Source organism: Stenella coeruleoalba, assembly GCF_951394435.1.
Source record: "Stenella coeruleoalba genome assembly, chromosome: 8".
NCBI classification, from domain to species: Eukaryota; Metazoa; Chordata; class Mammalia; order Artiodactyla; family Delphinidae; genus Stenella; species Stenella coeruleoalba.
Window position 1 is genome coordinate 27,775,514 of NC_137154.1, and position 22,728 is coordinate 27,798,241.

Sequence of the window (22,728 nt, forward strand, 5' to 3'; positions counted from 1 at the left end):
AATGATTTAAAAAATCTTTCCAAGTCCTTATTTACCATTTGCATATCTACATTTGTGAAGTATCTGTTTAAGTCTTTTGCCTATTCTTTTTGTTTTAATATTTATTTATTTTTATTTATTTATTTATTTTGGTGTGTCAGGTCTTAATTGCGGCATGCAGGATCTTCATTGCGGCATGTGGACTTCTTAGTTGCAGCATGTGGACTTCTTAGTTGAGGCATGTGAACTCTTAGTTGTGGCATGCATGCGGGATCTAGTTCCCCAGCCAGGGATTGAACCTGCGCCCCCTGCATTGGGAGCACAGAGTCCTATCCACTGGACCACCAGGGAAGTCCAATTTGCTCGTTCTTTATTGGATTTTTTCTTACTACTGAGTTTTGAGAGTTCTTTGAATATTCTAGATACAAGTTTTTTGTCAGATATATGATTCACAAATACGTTTTCCCAATCTATTGCTTGTCTTTTAATTCTCATTGCAGTCTTTTGCAGAACAAAAATTTTAATTTTGGTGACACCCAGTTTATCATTTTTTCCCTTTTGTGGATTATGCTCTTGGTGTCATCTAAGAAACGTTTGCCTGTCCCTACATCTTGAAGATTATCTCCTCTTTTCTAAGGAGTCTGACTCCAGGACAAAATCCTATGTGTGGTCTTTCAGGCCCAACCATAGACAGTTACACGATTGTGACTGGAAGTCTGCATGAGGGCGGGGAGGTTGCCCACCCCACACCAGCTGGCACACAGCCAGTGCACTGTAGTTTTCTTGAAGGAGTTGCTGTCAAGGCCTCCACTAGTAAGCCATGCTTGTGTGCATGTCTGCATTCCTAGCTCAGTCACCTCGAGTCAGAGACCTCTTTATTGGGAAGCTTGGCTGAGACACTTCCCAAGCACCTCTGCTGAGACCTCTTTAGTGAGGTCCTTGGCTGAATTACATTTCTCCACTTTGCCTCAGTGCCTTTCCGCTCCCAGCCTTTCCCCAGCCCATGAATCCATAAAGAGGCAGGAACCTGAGCAGTGACACAACGTTCTCAGGCTGTGCTGGATCCACCTGACCCTCACCTTGGGCCATTTTGGGGGGGAAATATATAACACTAGGGAGCCAGCACCTCTTGATTACACTGTCACATTAAGTGAATAAAAGTTTGATTTTTACTTTTGGTTTGGCACATTGTCCTAATTGAGCACCTCAATGCCTGATTGCTTGACATTTTTTTTTTTTTTAAGATCACACTATTAGTATTTACATTTAATTGCGTGATTCTTGAGTTGTTTTGTATAAGGTGTGACATTTAGGTGGAGTTTCTTTTGTGTGTGTGTGTGTGTGCACCTATGAATATCCAGTTGCCCCAGCACCACATTTTATAAAGTCTGTTCTTCCTCCATTGAATTGCTTTTGTACCTACGTGAAAAATCAGTTGAGCATATTTGTTATTTGTGTGGGTCTATTTCTGGTTTTTCTATTTTGTTTAGTTGATCTGTGTGTATATCCTTCTGCCAATACCACACTGTCTTGATAACTTGTAGCTATATACTTGTAGCCTTAATATCAGGTAAGGTGATTCCTTTCACTTTATTCTTTGTCAAGATTATTTTAACTATTCTAGTACCTGTGTTCTTTCTGCATATTAGAATAAGCTTGTCTCTGTTTACCAAAAAAACCTTACTAGAGTTTTGATATGAATTGTATTAAGCATATAGATCACTTTGGTGGAGAACTGATAGCTTTATATTGAATCTTCCAATTCATGAGTATAGTATGTCTCTCCATTTATTTAGGTCTTCTTTGATTTCTTTCATAAGCATTTTGTAATTTTCTGCAAACAGATCCTATACATGTTTTGTTAACTCTGTACCTAGAGATATCATTTTCTTCAGAGTGACTGTAAATTGTATTGTTTTAAAATTTTGTATTCCATATGTTCATTGTTAGTGTTTAAAAATGCAATTGGGGCTTCCCTGGTGGCGCAGTGGTTGAGAGTCTGCCTACCGATGCAAGGGACACGGGTTCGTGCCCCGGTCTGGGAAGATCCCACATGCCGCGGAGCGGCTGGGCCCGTGAGCCATGGCCGCTGAACCTGCGCCTCCGGAGCCTGTGCCCCGCAGCGGGAGAGGCCACAACAGTGAGAGGCCCGCGTACCGCAAAAAAAAAAAAAAAAAAAAAAAAAAAAATGCAATTGATTTTTGTGTGTTGACCTTGTATCATTCAACCTTGAGAATTTTAGAAGGTTTTTTGGTTAATTTCTTGAGATTTTCTATGTAGACAAGCATGTCATCTGTCAAAAGAGAATGTTTATGTTTTATTCCTTCCTTTCCATTCTGCATGCCATTTATTTGTTTTTCTTACTGCACTGGCTGAAACTTCTAGTATTATGTTGAAAAAGAGTGGTGAGAATGAACCTTCTTGCCTTATTCTTTGGGGAGAAAGATACAAATTTTACCGTTAAGTCTGACATTAGTGTAGGTTTTTGAAGATGCTCTTTATCAAATTAAGATAATTGCCCTCTATTCCTAAATTGCTGAGTCTTGTTTTTACTGTTAATGGTTGTTGGATTTTGTCAAATGATTTTTTTCTGTATCTGTTAATGTGTTAATGTGATTTTTCTTCTTTAGTCTGTTGATGCAGTAGATTACATTGATTTTTTTAAAATTAATTAATTTATTTTTGGCTGCCTCGGGTCTTTGTTGCTGCGTGAGGGCTTTCTCTAGCTGTGGCGAGCGGAGGCTACTCTTTGTTGCGGTGCACGGGCTTCTTATTGCGGTGGCTTCTCTTGTTGTGGAGCATGGGCTCTGGGCGTGTGGGCTTCAATAGTTGTGGCACGTGGGATCAGTAGTTGTGGCTCACAGGCTCTAGAGTGCAGGCTCAGTAGTTGTGGCACATGGGCTTAGCTGCTCCGCAGCATGTGGGATCTTCCCAGATCAGGGATCGAACCCGTGCACCTTGCATTGGCAGGCGGATTAACCACTGTGCCACCAGGGACAATTCAAAAACATTGATTTTGAATGTTGAGCCAACCTTACATAGCAATAAGTCCTACTTGGTTGTGGTGTATAAATATTGCTGTATGTTGTTTGGAATTGATTTACTGATATTTATTGAAGATTTTTGCTTCTAAGTTGATGAGAACCATTGGTCTATAGTTTTCTTTTTTCTTTTTTTTTTCTTTTTTATTGTCTTTCTTTTTTATTTAAACTATCTTGGTTTGGTATACTGGCCTAATAAAGTGAGTTTGTAAGTGTTCCCTACTCTTCTATTTTCTGGAATAGGCTGTGTAAAATTGATGTTAGTTCTTTAAATGTTTCGTAGAATTCTGCAGTGAAATCATCTGGGCCTGGAGATTTTTTTGTTGGGAGCTTTTAAATTACAGATTTAATATTTTAAATGAAAATAGATCTATTCATAATAGATAGTTCATCTTGATTGAGTTTTGGTAGTTTGTGGGTTTCAAGGAATTGGTCAATATCTTTTAATTTGTAGAATGTATGAGCATAAAGTTGTTTGTTGTATTTCCTTATCTTTTTAATGTCTGTTGGATCTGTAGTGATATCCTCAGTTTAATTCCTGATATTGGTTATTTGCATCTTCTCTCTTTTTTTCAGTCTTTCTAGAAGTTTACCAACTTACTGATTTTTTTCAGAGAACCAGCTTTTTGTTTCATTGATTTTCTCAATTTTCCTATTTTCAATTTCACTGATTTTTACTCTGATATTATTATCTTTATTGTTTTTTGGGATTATTTACTCTTCTTTTTCCAGTTTTTTGAGGTAGGAACTTAGGTTATAGATTTGAGACTGTCCCCATTTCAAATGTAAGCATTTAGTGATAAAAATATCCCTTTCAGCACTACTGTAGTTGTATCCCACAAATTTTGATATGTCATACTTTGATTTTCATTCAGTCCAATGTATTTTTCACTTTTCTTGAGATTTCCTCTGACTCATCAATTATTTAGGAGTTTTCTGTTTAATTTCCATGTGTTAAGAGATTTTCCTATTGTCTTTTATTATTATTTTTTTTTGGTAATTGATTTCTTGTTTGATTCCACTTATATTGAAAAACACACTCTGAATGATTTTAGTTCTTTTAAAATTGCTGAAGTTTGTGTTATAGCCCAGGATATAGTGTATCTTGGTGAATGTTCCATAGGCACTTGAACGAAAAAGATTTATTCAGCTGATAGTGGTGGAATGTTCTATGTAAGTCAATTAGAACCTCTTAGTTGATTGTGTTGTACAGATCTTTTAAATTCTTTCTGCTTCTCTCTCTTGTAGTTTTATCACTTGCTGAGAAGAGGGTGTTGAGGTACTCAACTGTAATTGTAGATTTGTCATTATGTCACTGCCTTCTTTGTCTCTAAGTAATTTTCTTTTCTCTGAAGCCTACTTTATCACATTTTAACATAGCTATTCCTGCTTAACATTTCTTTTTATTAATGTTTCCATGGCATACCATTTAACTTCCTTTTACAAACTACCTACGTTATTGAATTTAAAATGAGTTTCTTGTAAATAGCATATGGTTGGGTCATTTCCTTTTTTTTTTTTTTAAGGGGTGCTGCATGGCATGTGGGATCTTAGTTTCCCGACCAGGGATCTAACCCATGCCCCCTGCATTTGAAGCACGGAGTCTTAACCGCTGGACCACCAGGGAAGTTCCTGCGTCATTTCTTGGCACATTCTTGAGGGAGGTGTGAAGGGACGGTGGAGGGGTCTGGCCATTTTTTGCTGTCAGGGCTCCTGATCATCCCAGCGGTGTTGGGCTTGCAGGATGTTTTCACAGGACCAATCATGGGGAGGAATAAGCCTTACTAGGTTGGGGGTTGGTAAACACAGGTCTGGGTTACCTTCTTCTCTTGGGTGGATGTCCAGCTGCTGTGTTTTTCCTCCAGTTAGGATCCACATAAGTTACTTTCTCCTCACCACCTTTTAGAATTCTCCTTTGGTTGCCTTTTATGTTATTTCCAGGATTCATATCTCAGCAGGGAGAAGCAGGGGGAAATGAGTCAATACCATCTTGTACAGACTGAAAGTCAATATACTTTCTATGTCAAATTACTAGATTATAAATTCATTGAATGTAAGATCTGCCTTATACTTCTCAGTATCTTTCACAGTTCATAGTACAGTTTTTTGTATATTATAGCTTTTCCATAAATATTTGCAATTTTAAGTTGGAATGTTTACAATTGTGAACTTTAGGTTATTTCTAGACCCAATAACTGGGTTTAAATGTCCATTTGTAATTGTTTTTATACTGAATAACAATCTTCTTTATTGATTATTAAGTGAATGCTTCTGTGTTATTTTGGCAAAACTTATAGTGCTGTCACCATCTTTGGGACATTGCTCATCCTACATTTCTTTCAGGATTTCTGTATGTTGGATCTAGTGACTACAACTTAAGGACTTTTCTAATTATTTGTAGATCCTGTAAACAAAGATTGTAATTGTAAACTGTTAATATGGAAACAGGATCCCGTTAAACTAAATTTACGTTCTGAAATAGATGAAATATTTATTTCAAAGTCAGCTATAGTAAGACAGAGGAAAAGATCTAGAGATTTTGAAAGTAAGACATAAGAACTTGTTTTTTAAAAACATTGTTTTCCACTAAAAGGAGATTAGCATGTGATTTGGTTTAACATCATTGAATGCACTTGGCTTGATCCCTGCTGGAGCTGAGTGACATACACTGGTTTGCTTTTCCGGCTTTACCTCACAAATTATAACTTGTCACATATAATTACCTTTTCTATAGCAATTTCAATAGTTCATTTGCCTGTCGCGTTTCAGAGAACTCTAAACCTTTCTTCATGTACCTTTTAAGTGGGCCGAAATGCTCTTCCCCCATTCCATCCTGTGCAGCTAGTATATAGTAAAATACTCGCTTATTATGATCAGTGGCTATATATTCCAGTTACCACATTTCTTTCATAAATACATTTCCTTTAAAGGATTTAACTTTTGGATCTGCCAAAGTCATTTTGAATGTGGCACTGTTCCAAGTGAGTAGGATGAAAAGTCATTTAGAATAAGGAATCTAGGGGTCACGTTTTTGCTTAACAAGAATGTCAGTTACTGAGATGACCAGAATGCTCAGATGAATGGATGTGAAAAGAGAAAATATATAAAATCACTCAGAACTCAAATGGAAGTTAACATGAAATATTTGAAGTGGACATGTATTTCTCCTTTCTTCTGTAGCTTTCATCATCTGTACTGTACAACCTAGCACTTGATCGTATTTTGTTTTCTAGTGTTTATTATTTCCTCTGGTTAAGTATTATTTTACTTGACATTATATACAAGCTGCTTATAAATCAGAATTAAGTCTCATAATTTATCTGCTTTCTCCTTTATCCCTTCAACTCTTCCTTTTGATAAGATCTTGTATTTCAGACTTTCTGGCCAACAATAATTTTAAAGGTTCTACCATGCTGTCCCACAAACCATCAACATGTCTCAAAATTCCAACACCCCAGTGTTTAAACTAGATCCAACAAACTGGATCTCATAATTGAAGTAAAACTGCAATTCTTTGGCAAAATGAACTGTATTAATATTTGTGTTTTCTGCTCTGCTTATGGAGCTAACAGTAGATAATCATGCTGATATTGAAGGCAATGGCCAGAGTGATGTATTTTATTTATTTTATTTTTATTTTATTTATTTATTTATTTATTTATTTTTTGCAGTACGGGGGCCTCTCACTGTTGTGGCCTGTCCTGTTGCGGAGCACAGGCTCCGGATGCACAGGCTCAGCGGCCATGGCTCACGGGCCCAGCCGCTCCGCGACATGTGGGATCTTCCCGGACTGGGGCACGAACCCGTGTCCCCTGCATCGGCAGGCAGACTCTCAACCACTGCGCCACCAGGGAAGCCCTATTTTAGATCAATTTTTGATTCAGAAAATACATTCTTCTATCCACAGTTCCTAGTTCAGTACCTGGTTACATTATAGGATGTTAGGGGATGAAATATCATATTTATCACGGTTTCCATTGTTGCTGAAACCTAGGGGAGAGGAAAGAAGGAGATAATTTCACCAATAGTATATTCAAATTTATATTATAATCTTAAAAATAATTTTCTATATCTGTTGACTTTAAGTGTGGGAAATGAATATCTTTAAGAGTGGGTGTGATAAATTCTGTTTTGTTGGTGTGTCTTTGGAGAGATCTCTTAGGTAAGTGGAAATATATTTTAATGCTGTTTTCCCTGGGTGAGTAAGTGACATTCTCTCATGAAACAATAATCTATTAGAACAGAAAGGAATCATCAGGACTATCTAGTTTAAAGATCTGTATTTACAATTTTCAATTTTAGTAATGGAACCATTTTTCAAACAAGGGAGAGGATCCTGAGGACATAGTGTGAGAATTCTTCTGGACTTAGGTGTACTTGAAGCTGGTACCATGCTAGCCCTTCTTAATTATGTGTATTACAGATCCCCTCATTTGCTTGAGTTTCTGGCTCTTGTAAACAAACAAAACAAAAAAAAATTCTTGACAAATGTAATAAGTTTATTTATAGTAAAATTGAGAGTGAAAAATTATAAAGTATCTTAAGGCTTATTCTATCAAATTTCACCCAAAGTCTGTGATAGTTACTTTATTTAATATTCAGCGAGTAATTTTTGAGTGCCTACCATATGTCAAGCCCTGAAATTTTAGGCTCTGAAGACAAAAGTACAAACAAGTAGTTCCTATCCTCAAGGAGTGCTTAGAGTCTAGAAGATTTAGCATCAAAAACAGACATTAAATTATCTCCTGAAAGCATCCTGAATTTTTTATCATGGAACTGTACAGACAGCCCATAAACTGTCCTGATTCAGGTCCCATGTACCTTGAGTCTAGCCAGTCATGTTTTACATTTCACAAAAGTATTCGTATTTGAGATATGAATCTTGACTGGAAGAGTTGGATCCACTTTTGGGGAAGGAGGATGAGAGCCTTTGACAGGTGTGTTAGTTTTCTATTGCTGCCATAACAAATAATCACAAACTTAGTGGCTTAAAACAACACAAATGTATTGTTTTACAGTTGTGTAGATGTTCAGCACAGGTCTCACTCAGCTAAAATCAAGGTGTCAGCCAGGCTGTGTTTTTTTTTTTTTTTTTTTTGAAGCTTTAGAGGAGAATCTATTGCCTTGCCTTTTCTAGCTTCTAGAGGCCACCCACCAGCCTTAGTTCATGGCCTCCTTCTTCCCATCTTCAAAGTCAGCAAAGGCAGGTCAGGTCATTCTCACATTGCATCACTCTGACTTTCCATCTCTCTCTGACTCTACTCTTCTGCCTCCTTCTTCCACTTTATTTTCTTTTTCTTTTTTTTAAGACACACCATGTGGTTGCAGGATCTTAGTTCCCCCAACCAGGGATTGAACCTGGGCCCCCAGCAGTGGAAGCACGGAGTGCTAACAACTGGACCCCCAGGGAATTACACCTCTTTCACTTTTAAGAATCCTTGTAGTTACATTGGGGTCATCTAAGTAATCCAGGGTAATCTCCCCATTTTAAGATCCTTAACATTAATCACATCTGCAAAGTCCCTTTTGCCATGTAACATAATATATTCACAGGTTCCAATGTTTAGGGCATGGATATCTTTGGGGGCCATTGTTCTGCCTACCACAGTAGGTTATGTAAGCTTAAAGATAAAGGGTCCTGATATGGCTTGTGATTCACTATTAGAAATTCAGGACCATGTCACCTTCACATTTAGCCTTTCCAGCTACAGAGGCTGCTAGTCATATCACAACATGGAGTAAAATAATGTTAAGTTGGCTGGTGTTATAATCATTTCTATTATGGACCAAATGTTTTTGTCCCCACTCACCCTCCCTCCCTCCAAATTTATATGTTGAAGTCTCAACCCCCAATGTAACTATATTTGGAGATGGTGCCTTTTTGGAGGTAATTAATTAAATTAGGTCATAAGGGTGAGGTGCTGATCTAATAAGATTAGTGTCCTTATAAGAAGAGACATGAGAGAGTCCTTTATCTCTTTCTCTTTCTCTCTCTCTCTCTCTTCTCCCTGCTTCTCTCTCTCCCTCCCTCCCTCATTCTCTGTCCTATAAGGACACTGTGAGAAGGTGGCCATCTACAAGCCAGGAAGAGAGCTCTCACCAGGAACTGAATTCGTTGGCACCTGATCTGTGACTTCTAGCCTCCAGAACTGGGAGAAAATAAATTTCTGTAGTTTAACCTACCTACTCTGTGGTATTTTGTTACGGCAGCCCCAGTGACTAAAACAGACTATGGGCCAAGCAAGATGATTGGCCAAAGACAACCCAGAAACTAACCCTATTACCATAAAACCTGAGACTGCGAGCCACATTGGCAGAGCAGTTCTCCTGGTTCCCTTACCCTGCTGCTCTCCACCTGGGCACCCCTTCCCAGTAAAGCCTTTTGCTTTTTCAGCACGTGTGTCTCCTCAGATAATTCATTTCTGAGTGTTAGACAAGAGCCCACTCTCAGGCCCTGGAAGGGGTCCCCCTTCCTGCAACAAAATCACCCAGTCTGTGGTATTTTGTTATGGCAGCCTGAACTAAAACCGTTTCCCAAACTGCTTTATTTCCTTCTTCCTTTTTCACTCACTGGCCCGTCTCCTTGCAGCTTCTTCCCATTTGTCTTTGTCCCAACTTTTATTTAAGAAAATAGAAAAGGACATAAAACATGTTCAAGGTTAGATGAGAATGTAACATATTGCCCAGAGGAAAATTAAATTGGGAAGCAGCATTCTGCAGGTGCATATTAAGTGAACTGGTGGGGAAAGTATAATTTAGGAGATGGTGAAATTGCATTTGAGTGGAGATGTCATCTCACAGTGCCTGTGTTGATCTAGAGATCATTTTCATTTTAGTTGCTTGCATGTGTCATGTACCAGCACTCCCCACTACATTTCTTTTGGGATCATCAAGAATAGATTACTCAAGAATGATTTGCAGATCAGTGTACAGCTAGGAGAAGTTTCCTGCATTGAACTAAAGACAGGGCAAAAATAAAAATCATGAGCATAATGTTTTTCTTTCATTTTGAATCAGTTGATTTCTCACAATGTATTAGGCAGTAAAACAGGATGTTTAAAATTGGGATTTCAAGACCTCAAAATGTAATAGATTTCAGATATCAAAATGAGCCCTGAGATAGACCATCCTCTTGGAATATCAGAGCAGATGGCCAAAAACTTCATAGAGAACCTCTAACCCTCATTAAGGATTAAAGAAATGTAGACGATTGTTTTGTCAAGCCCAGGTCTGTGTGCCTGATGCACAGTGAGGCCAAACAAACTGAAATGTTGGCGTGTGGAGCAGAAAAAGGTTTATTGCAGGGCCAAGCAAGGAGAACAGGCAGCCCAGGCTCAAAAGATCCAAACTCCCCAGTGGTTTTCAGGGAAGAGTTTTTAAAGGCAACGTAACAAGTGGTGAAGGCTGCAGGGCACATGACTTTCTTCTGAGTGGTTGGTGGTGAGGTAACAGGGTGGTGTTCCAGAAATCCCAGTCAGCAGCCCTCTGGTTCCAGCCAGTCTGGAGTCTCAGCATGTAGTTAGCATCCTCCACCTGGGTGGGGGCCTTAGTTCCTGCAGAACAGCTCAAGGATTTGCATCAGATTGTTAAGTACATCCCTTGAGGAGGAACTGAGACTCTGTCTTATGGCAAAACAGTTGTTTCTTGACTGATTTTCCTTTGTTTCTGCACTCCTTCACTTCCCTAATTAGCAACTACTTGAATCTGCTGTTTGGAACTCAGGGAAGACCTAGGAAACTAAAGGTTTTTTCTACAAATAGGAAACAGGGGGACATGGAGGGCCTTTTGTACCTGGGAGGGCCCCTCTGGGCCCTGCTCGGTTTTAGTTGGAAATGAGATTTTACAAAGAGGAATACTTTGGAGAAATTCCCACTCTATCAACTCCTGCTGAGGAGGCAAGACAGAGAGGTACCCTCTCATTTCAAGTTCAAGGGTGGGAGACTTCAATGTAACCATTCAGAGAGCTTGATACACATTCCCTAGAGTTGGTGGATGCAGCGGCTGATTTCTGCCTTGTGCCTGAGAAAGCCAGAAGTCAAGAAGCTGGCTAAAGCTTCCTGTGACCTCAAGGTAGAGGGCTGGATCTGATCTTGGGTGGCCTCGGCCTGCAGCGGCTTGAAGAAAGATTTCAGTTCCCCGGCCAGAGATTGAAGTCGGGCCACGGCAGTGAGAGAACTGAATTCTAGGCCACAAGACTACCAGGGACAGTGGCCAGTGACAAGACCCTGACCTGTCAGCTTTGTAGAAATGAATTCCCACCAAGAGATGGAAAGTGGTGAAACAAGTAAAGTGTTTATTAGGAGGAAAAAGGATATGTGTGGATAGATACACAGGCGGGCTCAGAGAAAGAGTCATGCCCTCATGGTAGTTTGAATCACATATGGGGCATTTCTTCCAGGTTTCCTTTGGCCAGTCATCTTGCTTTGCCTGGTTCTGAGTCTGAATTTGGTTTATCTCAGGGTCCTCCTACGTGTGTGCACGCATCCCTTAGCCAAGATGGATTCTAGCGAAGAGGCCTATGGTTAGGTTGACAACACCTACTATAGGGTGACACCCCCCCTCCCATTTTGACCTTCAAGGAGGCTTTCTGTGCACGTGAGGTCGGGAAGGTCTCCTTGACTTGGAGATTGAGGAATATGTGGTCTGTTTGTCTCTTAACTGGGCAGTGCTCAGCTTCTCTTCCCTCCTGTTATTGCCTTCATCTTGGACTATCTGTCCACAGGGGACAAACTCCAGCTGCTCAGCCTGGGGCCCATCTATCTCCTGCCGCAAATCTGGAAAGCAACTGCTCTCGTCTCCAGTATTGGGCCAATGATTCAAGAGTTCTGGGATCTGAATAGGAAACCCACTTCAGGAGTATCTATTTAATAAGGGATCCTGCTTAAGAGGGTTTTTTGCCAGAGGCTGGAGGTGTAATGTTGGGTGAAGGAGCTGAGGGAGGTCAGGAAAGGCCTGCTTATGGAGATGCACTACCCACGTCAAGGGAGTTGTGTTGGAGGGTCCGAGCAGAGGAGCCTCTGAAGAACACAGACACATTCTCAGGAAAGAGTCAGCTTCAAATGATTGTCGGGTCCTAAGAGCAGACAATCATCTTTTTTGTCCTTTCTTTTTTCCCTACTATTCTGCATCCTAATCCAGAGGGGTCAGCAACCTTTGGGTGCAAATCCCAGATGGAGAGAGAGAGTTAAGAATCATGCCCCCACTCCTCCAACGATTGGAAAAGTTTAATATAACCTCCCGTTGAAGTTTTTGGTATTAGCTGGAACTGAAGCTTTGGGGTTACTGTCATGTTTGTGGAGTAATAATGAAGATTTTATTACTCAAGAGTGACCAGTGATATTCTGTAACCTGATACATTTTCATGCAGTGGCTGAAGAACGACAGTTACTTCTGAGCAAATTCAAAGGGACAGGGGGGAACAAAATAAAGTTGCTTTTAGGATTATACTCCGTGAATCCTGCTTGTTTGGTGTACCGATGACAGAAGCATGTGATATTCATCTTTCCTTTTTTTTTAAATTTCAATTTTGTATTTTTTGGCTATGCCGCATGGCATGTGGGATCTTAGTTCCCTGACCAGGGATCGAACCTGCGCCCCCTAAGGTGGGAGCGTGGAGCCTTAACCACTGGACCACCAGGGAAGTCCAGTAGCATGTAATATTCATCCCTTGGGGCCAATGTACAGAAAATAGACTGAATTCAGATCAATATGCATATCTTCAAAAGGATGAGTCACCTTTTCTTTTCAAATGCAGAACGACAACTTAGAGCTTTTCCATGCCATTGAAATCGTTGGGTCTGACTTCAGATAAATATTTATTTTAGATACAGCAATCAATCTGCCTGCCATGTTCAACTTCCCCTTCTAAACTGCCTTTTCACTTCCCCCTTGCTCAAGAAAACAGCATCAGGCTGTTCTTTGCTGGTAAGAGGCCACTGTAGGAACAAAGGTTGTATCCTTTGTTGTATCCTGCTTCCAGAGGCAGCTTGATACTAGGGTACTCAGAAGTCTACTGTTGGGGTACCTAGTGGCCTTCATCATAGCTTTGTGTGAAGAGCTCTACCAAACAGAGATGGTAACATTTGAGTCCATCAAATCCTTTCTCTTGGAAATTTAAGCTGAGAGACTCAAAAAGAAGTTCTGATGGATATTGGGTGCTGTGTTGAAAGGAGCCCATGATTAACAACACATCCATACTGAGGATATTGGAACTGCTATGCAGAGAGAAAGACATGCTAGTAATGAACCTTGGGGGCCCCTGACTGCCTTGATCCCTTTGGGTGTTCTCATTTTAGTTCCAATTCCACGAACATCCTTACAATAAAAGCTTCCTTTCCTGTAAAAGAAACTTGATGAGTGTCTGTCCTTTGCCAATATAAAAGCTCTGGCTGGAAGAATATGGTAAACTTCACCCAGCAGCACTGAGTTCACTGCACACTCATTGCAGCCACATCTTCAGTATTTACTTGTATCTCAGCTCCAGTGTGAGGGACCCTTGTCTTTCTGCTTATTTTAAGGACAACTGACTTCCTAGATGCAGCATCTATTATTTCAGTTGGTTCTGAATGTTTATTATTTTCATCATTTAATGTGAGCTGGTTGTCTAAATACCTGTGTCTTCACATGGGCCAGCAGACCATATTCTATATACAGGCTTTACATGTGATCATTACAATATTGCTTCAAAGTGGCTCAGATTTTTTTTTATTATTGATCTTATTTGCTGATCTTTTCAGCATCTATATTGAAGATTGAGAAAGAAATGCTAATGGAGTAAAGACATTGTGCTCTAGATTTTGAAAAATTATATTAAGCTGGAAATAGATATGTTCCATGTACAGGAGCCTTTGAAGACTTATTGCTTAATAACCCCAATTCTTTTCCTAGCTCCTCTGTGCTTCACCAGTCTCCCTGGTACTAATCTTTAATATTTGGTCTAATCAATATTACCTCTCCCCCAGGGTCAACCACTGTTTCCCCAAAGTGCGTTGAGGCTTTGAAGTAATCTCATTTGAATGGCAGCCATGTGCCATGTGAGTTCCTGGATTCATTAAAACCTTATCAGTGAACTGAGGGTGAACAACATTTTAAGTTCTAGCCAAAGGTTGCCCAGAGGTCTACCTCTACGTGGACCCCACCCCCTAAAATACCCTTGCAGTGAAGCTTGTGGAGAAACAGTGGAGCACAGTAGATAGCGCGCAGGCCTTGAAGTCATGAGAACTTCCTGAATTCTGTATTCCCCAGTTAGTAGCTCTGTGATCATACTGCCTCAGGGAAAGGGACTTTACCCGGGGAACAGGCAGGAGGCACTAGCTTGACTTTTCATGTAGGGTTTTTCACTAGACAGCAGGGCTCTTCAGTGTCATTCCCTGAATCCATTCTCAGACTGAAAGACGAAGGAAGTTCCATTTAGGGAAATTACACACACACAGGCACATATATCTGGGATCAAAGTTAAAGTACTAATTAACAAGTCTTTTTCTTTTTTGACCAGAAGCTGGTGATCTAGGGTGTATATGGGAACAATAGTAGATAACTTGTTTTGTGCTTGGTTCATGTGGCTTGGTGTGAAACATTGTATTTAAGTTCCTGAGATACTGTGGATACCTGTTAAGGTAGCATTCCCTGCTGTAACGTAAACCCTCAAGTCTCAGTGACTTAACACAAGAGAAGTTTATTTCTTGCTGACATAAAGCCCTCTCAGAGGGAGCAGGTGTGTGGGTCCTCTGGTCATTCAGGGATACAGGCTCATGGATGCTCTGCCGTCTTCTATACAGGGCTTCCATGCTTGCTTTAAGCATGAACATTCAGCCATTCAAGAGGGGGAGAGAGTAGATTCACCTGTGGGAAGGGTTTATGAGCCAGACCTAGACAGAGTGCATATCATTTCTGATAACCTCCATTGCTAAAACTCAGTTACATAATCAAACCTTCCTACAGGTGAGGCTGGGAAAAGTACATTATGTATGTCCCCAGGAAGACTAGAGAAAGGGTTTTGGTGAACATGTAACAATCTCTGTCACAGTCCAAATCTCTGAGAACAAATACAGTTTCATCTTTCTCCCTCAGATGGAACCACCTCCTTCCCTCTCCAAAGATCTCATCCATCTCTAAATCAAATTCCCCATTTTCCAGATGAGCCTCCTTATGGGCTGGCAACCCATGAACTAAAAAGACAAGTTATCTTTTTTGTCTCCCTCCATTCAGTATTCAGTGATGAAGTTGGGACACTTCCACACAATAACACTGTTCACAGTAACACTTCCATTCATAAAAAGGAAGACTAGAAAACATAGCTCACTGGATTAAGCAATGATCAAACCCTTCTTGGCAAGCTCTATGGAATCCTGCTTCTTGGCAGTGGAGGAAGTTCCTTAATTAGATGATGATTCTTCTGGAGGAATATTCTTTCCTTGTCCATTATTCTCCATAGCTCCTGGCTCCATCATCTAAAATGTTCTTCCATATCCATTATCTTCCACAGCCACCTTTGAAGTAGGTATTGGAGAGATGCCATCCTTGGGGTTGTATAGATTTAGTAGCCTACTTCCTGCTTGTCAAGTTAGGGGACCCAAAGGTTGTGCAAACAATCAGGCAATTTTAGTCTGGTTTTAGTTTTGTTGGCAATAAACTCCCTTAAAAACAACTTTCATTTGGTTCCTGGTGCCTATAAACACATCTAATGTTCTCTTCTTAAACATAATTATCAATCTTAATATATATATTTTTTTGCTTCCTCACAATTTAATGGTTCTACCACAAGATAAAAGACCTGGGTGGGAAGGCCACACCCTAAATCTGCCATACCTCAGGGCTGAATCTTAATGGCTCTTTTTCCTCAAATTTATCTTATCTCTTATTATTTGAGTTCTAGAAGCAATAGGCTTTGATATACCACCAAGGCTCCAAATTCCTGAACTTTCTCCATTTCCTTTTACGTCCCACTGTAAACAAGCCATCTCTTTAATAACTAGGAAGTAAAAGTCCAATCCCATTAACATTCAGACTCTCTGTAAACCTTTCCCTTACAGCATGAGTTGTCACACTTTTTCTATTAAAGGTCTAGATGTAAATATTTTAGACTCTGTGGACCATATAGTCTTGTCACAGCTACTGAATCCTGCTGTTGTAGTACAAAAAAAGCCTTAGACAATATGTAAACAAGTGGGTATGGCCGTGTTCCAGTAAATTTATTTTGAGAAGAGGGTCAGATTTTGCCTCTGGGGCATAATTTCCTGACCACCAAGCTAAAGGTTCAGTAGGCATGTGGTTGTTCTTCGTGTTTTCGCAGGGGAAATTTTTACTCTGATTATCACTCTTATTCTGTTGCAGGACCACTAAGCCAGTGCCATATACACTAAGTTTTTTGTTAATGCAGCCCTCCACATCCAGTACCAATTAATGTATTATTAAAATAATGCAATTTTTTCCTAGCATATAAACCCACAAAAATCAGCAACTTAACCGATCGAAGCCAAGTCCATCTGGTTTGCTATAAAGGGTTGTTGATGTTGGGGCACACCATTCCATGTAGACATTCAGGAATCCAGGCTGCTGACGATCCTGTTCTCACCAACACAAAGCTTTCAAGGCCACTGTGGGTGGTGACATTCAGCCAATAGAGGAAGAGAAGGAAAATCCTTATGAGAGGATTTTGTGGGCCAGGTATGGAAATATCTCATTGTACTTCTGCTCACATTTCATTGGCTGGAATATGGATATACCTGATTATGAAGAAAGCTGGGAAATGTAGTCCAGCTTTACAGCCAGGAAGAAATAGGCACAAATCTTGGTGCACACTGAATTCTCTGCCACAGTCCCCAAGTGAATATTAATGCCTGAGCCTTTCCTCACTAGCTGTGTGACTTTAGGCTTAGAGCCCATTTCATTTTTCTTACAGTAGACATAAAATCAGAATTAAAAATATAAGGCACATAAAGATGCCTTGTTAGTTTCAACTCGCAAGCACTTTACATGCCTGCAAGAAATAGTAAACACCTGCATAGCCCTCTCCCAGATTTATGTATATTAATGTTATACCGTATTTGTGACTCGGATTTTTCTTAAGATGTAAACATTACAGATATAGTTTGAGGCCCCCTAAGTACTTCCATTCCTCTTTCTCTTTCCTCACTGTCATGAACCCAGTGTTTATTAATCTTATGTACTGGCATCACTTTTTTTTATCACTTGGAATTCAGTGCAGCTGACTTACTGACTAGTTTAAAATCATAGCCACATCTCTTGTGGGATGAAAGGCATGGTATTATGGCTAAATTATTTCAGGAGTGGAAGACACAAAATGCTCCCTCAACCCTCACAGCTGGTCTCCAGGTCTAGCAGCCTCTTGGGGAAGAGGGAGATATGAAGTTAGAGGTAATCACAGGTCAGACCATGACGGGCCTTATGTGCTAGCTAAAGATTAGATGGGACTTCCCTGGTGGTCTAGTGGTTAAGACTCTGCGCTTCTACTGCAGGGGGCGTGGGTTTAATCCCTGGTTGGGGGACTAAGATCCTGCCTGCATGCTGTGTGACACATGGCCAAAAAAAAAAAAAAAGATTAGAATTTTATCCTCTTGAAAACAATGGGAAATCCCATTCATTATTAAGCATGGTCAAAGTTGTGGTTTAGAAGGATAGTTCTTGTTGCTGTGTGAGGACTGTCCAGAGCTAAGAGAGACCCTTGCCATAGTGCTGGGGAGAGATAGTATGGGCTTCATCTCAAATGGTGGCCTGTGGAGGAGTGCCTTTTCTTCGCATGGCCCTGGAGGGCTCACAGATTTTCTCTCTTGCTTCTTCAGGAAGGGTTGCACTTCAGTGTGGGATGGAGGGGCCTCAAGCAGAAGCTGCTGCTGCTTCCTAGCATTTTGACCTTGACCTTTTTTAGCTAAGTGGTGAAAAAGTCTCTCTTTATCAGGTTTATAGCTAAGTGGTGAAAAAGTCTCTCTTTATCAGGTTTATAGCTCTTCCTGATATAAACCTGATAAAGTCTCTCTTTATCAGGTTTATATCAGGAACTCCCAAGCACCTTACATGCATTATCTTTTTTAACCTTCACAGCAACCTAGTGGGATAGTATTCCACTTAAAAAGGTAAGAAAAGTGAGACCCAGAGTAGTTAAATAGTTTACCTAAGATTACTAGAAAGAGGCTAAGCTGGGTTGCTTTTAAATCTGATTTACCAACTTGCTACATTGTCTCAAGGCATAACAACTAATATTTACTGAGGAATTACTATCTGCCAGACATTATTCTAAACTTTCTATATGTGTTATTCTGTTTAATTATCAGTATAATCCTCTGAGGCAGATAATATTAGTATCTTCACTTTATAGTTAAGAATCTGAGGTCCAGAAAATTCAAGTAATTTGTTCAAGATGACACACATCTGGTCAAGATGATTAAGGCAAATTAACTCTGGAGCCATTGCCTTCTAGTACCTCTAAAGCGAAAGCAATTATTTTGATTTTCAAAAGTATAGGGAGAAGGAAAAGGCTGTGTTATAATTTAAAGCATCTTATTAAACATTGTAAATATAGCTCCAATTTCAATATATCAAAATGTTGTAGAGAATATAGCTATAAGCCACACTCAATAGCAGATTTGAATGGACATAGCTGATTATCAGTACCTGCAATTTTGCTTCAATCCTTGCCAAAATGACTTAATATGATAGAGTAGCCATAGGAGAGCTGGGCTAAGAGCTGGGAAGCCAGGATTCTTATCCTGCCTGCCATAAACAGTCTTTGTGATCTTGTCTGGGTCACTTGACATCTTTGGGCTTCAATATCAAAAATCCAAGGAATGAACTAGAGACTCTCCAGTGACCCCATCTACTCTGTGATTCTCTCTTTGCTTTTTCTTTCCCCACTACATTAGAAAGTGACTTCAAATAGTGACAGGAAATTTAAACAAGGAAACAAGGAAATACTTTTAGAAATGCAACAAAATTAATTTTAATATCTCCAAAGGTCAGGACAAGTAAATATTACAGATGCATTAGAAATTTTTTTGTAAGATTCTTTCTACTAATATTATAAACATATAGACATTTTAGTCATCTTTTATGTGGGAAAAAAACTCCAAATCTATGACTCTGGTGGCGAGTATCTTTATTAAAAAAATAAGATTTAAATAAATTAAACAATCTGAAGATGAAACAAGTAAATAACTAAAAGAGGTAACATCTTGAAATCAACTCATGAAATAGTTTCAATATTTACCCTGTTGAAAGAAACAGATTTGAGAGAACATTGATAGACAAAAGACTGATATAGAGAGGATTCTAGAAAACAGCAGTTTTTTTTTTTCTCATGGCTAATTCTTCCTAAAAGAGTTATTTCTTTACACAAATGTATTTGTAGGTAAGATAAGTGTACTTATAAAGTTGCCAAAATTGCTTTCAAACCTGCTTTCAAATCCACCTCTCTCCAAAGGTGTGGATCCCAGCCTGGAGGGCAGGGCGATGTAGTTTTTTTCCTACTTCCCAAAGGGAGTTTTGCAGGAGCCTGACAGCATTTGTTCAATTTATTTAAATGATGGAGTAGATATGGGCTAATTTCCACAAGCCCACATTAACATTTCTTGCTTTTGCCCTTAACTAAAGGGGTTGGCAGTAATAGCTTGTAAATCCTGAGCTCGTTAACCACCACCTGCCTGAGCAATTCAGAGAGATGCATCCTGTCTCCATCCACCCTCCATGTGCCAGAGAAGAAGAGGTGAAGCGGAACTGGAATGGATGCCCCGCTTCCGTGGACTGACCAGCATTGCTGAGTACAGCCTCATCAGATAGCCTCAGACATCCTCTTTCAGTGTTGTCCTACCCGCTACCTTTCTGCTCTTACTTTCCTTAAGGAAGCCATTATTGAGTTTCTTACTAAAGGCTAGTCACGAAGTTAGGCATTGAGGCTACAATCACGAAGAAGAGACTGGGACTGCTCTTGAGGGCTCAGGAGTCTGGCAGGAGAATGCTACATTTAGTACTTTCACCCACTCTTAGCTCATTTCCTTCCTCTGGGCCCATATCCCTATGTCTAAGAGGAAGGGATTGCCTGAGAGGATTTCTAAGATTATTAAACAGGAAAGCAACCCCATGTCTGTAAGTTAAGTAAGACCGAATAAAACTTATGGAACCAGACCTAGAATACAGGGTTGGGTGGTGACAGGCCCCAGGCCCCAGCACTCTCCATTCCTGGAGCTCCCTTATGCAGGAGAGCAGGGATCAGTGGGGTCTCCCACAATGGTTTGCAGCCTGGGCACATGTACACACAGACGTCTTGAATGTCTTGGTCCTTCAGGTCAAGGGTGGGCAGCTCAAAGTGTCCACTGCTCTTTATTCTTTCATTTCACTGAACGAGCAGTAGCTGGGTCCCAGGCCTCGCACGGTGCAGTCAGTGCTGTCGCTGTCACACTTGCCACAGTGACATTCAGAGGCTACTGGGTACGTATACAGGGAGTCTGCATGGTGAGCACAGCCAGGCACTTTGACCGTCTCATACATCAGCTCCTTGAAGGTACACGTTTTCTGGATGTTGGGCCTGGCTGGATTCTTGTACACTAGATCCTGAGTGGTTTAGGAGAGAGAGAGAGTTAAGTTACAGTATTCTGGAACTTTCTGTTTAGCTTAATCAAAATGAGACAGGGATTGAATACCGCTTGCTCTAATGTTTACCCACTAAAGCTCACTTATGGAATTCCTAACCAAGGAAACATGATCTCAGCAGTGACCTATATGCTATACCAATGTTTCCTGATTGTTTTGGAAATCTTACAGAAAATATAAGTTGTTCCTTTTCCTATTCCTTATGTCTATGTCAAAATATTAATTATTTCACCAACTATAGAGATTGAATTTTAATATAGAAAAATGATGAAAAGGGAAATATGACAAATTTTAATGACTTTTTATACTTAGTTGAAAGCTATAATAATGACAACTTGAACCATAAAACAATGGAGTTTAATTTCTCAGAAAATTTTTCCAAATACATTGTCCCTGAGGATTTATAAAATATAAAACACTGAAGTTTAATTTCTCAGAAAAATTTTCCAAATACATTGTCCCTGAGGATTTATAAAAAGTCAAAAAAATATATAATGTGGAATGTTAATGCTTAGCTTAGCATGACTATGAAAGCTTTCATGAAAGCTCATGAAAATCATGAAGATTTTAAATGTTCCACAGTCCTGTAGACATCTTTCCCCCTTAAATGCTGTGTATTTTGCAGAGCTCTCAGTTTCAAAGGCTACATCGTTTGCATATAAAAACTTTAATCCTGGTAGTATAGGTTTATTCTAACACTTTCTAGTGAAAAAAATATTCACTGAGGGAAGAAGTTGGCACTTCTGTTTATTTCAATATCATGCCACCAAGTCTGTATCCCAGGAAGGTATGATAAGTGGAGTTTGGTCGAACTCATTTACCACCCCATAAAGTAGATTTCATTAAAAATTGCTGTTTTCAATGTCAGTTTATAGAATGAAATGCTGCATAGATAGCCAGGTGCTATAGGGGAAAAAAAAGAAAAAGGAGAAACTGCTTCTTTACTTGGATTAATTCAAAGAAGCTGCGTGAACACAAACTAGTGGTTTTATGCCTCTGTGCCTTGGTTTTCTCAACGGTATAAAGAAGTGAGTGGGTTTGCTGATTCATTTTGGTTCTAATAGTCTGCAAGGACTGGTTGTGTTCTCAGGATGCTTGTTGACATTTGTATTCAGGTGGGCCAATAAGACAGTTTTTATAACATGGCTGTGTTTTTATATGGTTTGCAAACATATTTTGGTACTAACTCTATTGTAGAGATATGGCTTCAGTTACAGAATTGGCTTTTGGGGAATATTGTAGCTCTTCTATTATTAAATGTGTGTATGTTTATCTCTATGTAAAATCTAGTATAGAACAATTTTTAAAAATTGTTTTAAATTTTAAATAAAATTTAAAAAATAGATTTGACATATTACTAAATTGATCAGATCAAATCTGAGGCTTTCTTGCATTTACCCTAATCAAATATAAGTCCAAATGTTTAACTGATATCATGGTAAATAACCCCAATCATAATACAGACAGTACTAGCTAAGGGACTCATGGCTATTCCTTGGGAAACTTAGAATATTGATAAAGTGGGAATTAATGAAGCCCGCCTCGTCCAAACCCTCAGCACCCTCACTTACAGCAAAGCAAAGTACCTACCCGGGTGTAGCAGTAGCCCGCACACCATGTGGTGTTCATGCTTATGCAGAAGCCACATTCCTCTTTCTCCACTGTGATGGTGATGTTGGTCAGCTCACAGCAGTTGCAGCAGATTGCTGTCCAGCAACAGAAGAGAAAGCAAAACTGGACCAACTTCATCCTGGGCTAGGAAGCAAACAATTAAGGCCCATGAGAAACCAAGACCAAAGCATTATAATTGTTATGTAAGTTGACCAAACCAAAAATAATTGGTCTACCCATCCTCTCCAGTCACATTTTGCTCCAGCAATGTTTTCTCCTTTTCTTTACGTCTCCGTTTCTTGAACAACGATTTCTTCTTATTCTCCTCCTCAATTTCTTTTTTGTCAAAGTAGGAACATATTATAGATCAAAACTCTAATATAATGATTTAAGCAATGTTTAAGGATTAGGGTGGTACTGCTGACTGTCTTAAAGTGAATACGCTGAAGCAAGTAATTTTAATCATTATATTTGTCCCTTGATTATCATTTTAAAG

At 39.6% G+C, this 22,728-nt stretch overlaps 1 protein-coding gene across 1 annotated transcript; it reads right to left on the reverse strand.

Annotated features, from left to right (window-relative positions):
* Positions 1 to 19,735: 19,735 nt before the first annotated feature.
* Positions 19,736 to 22,491, reverse strand: FSHB (follicle stimulating hormone subunit beta). Its single transcript, XM_079929935.1, has 2 exons — positions 22,212 to 22,491; positions 19,736 to 20,582 (listed from the first exon to the last, which is right to left on the reverse strand). The coding sequence occupies exons 1-2, from the start codon at positions 22,368 to 22,370 to the stop codon at positions 20,352 to 20,354; spliced, it is 390 nt and encodes a 129-aa protein (XP_079786061.1). The 5' UTR covers positions 22,371 to 22,491; the 3' UTR covers positions 19,736 to 20,351.
* Positions 22,492 to 22,728: the final 237 nt, after the last annotated feature.

Bases quoted from the DNA above. Each gene is read 5' to 3' on its own strand.
- FSHB (XM_079929935.1), bottom strand. From the start codon at position 22,370: ATGAAGTTGGTCCAGTTTTGCTTTCTCTTCTGTTGCTGGACAGCAATC. The intron at 20,583-22,211 runs GTAGGTACTTTG...TAAACCACTCAG, and splicing joins CGGGCTACTGCTACACCCGG to GATCTAGTGTACAAGAATCC.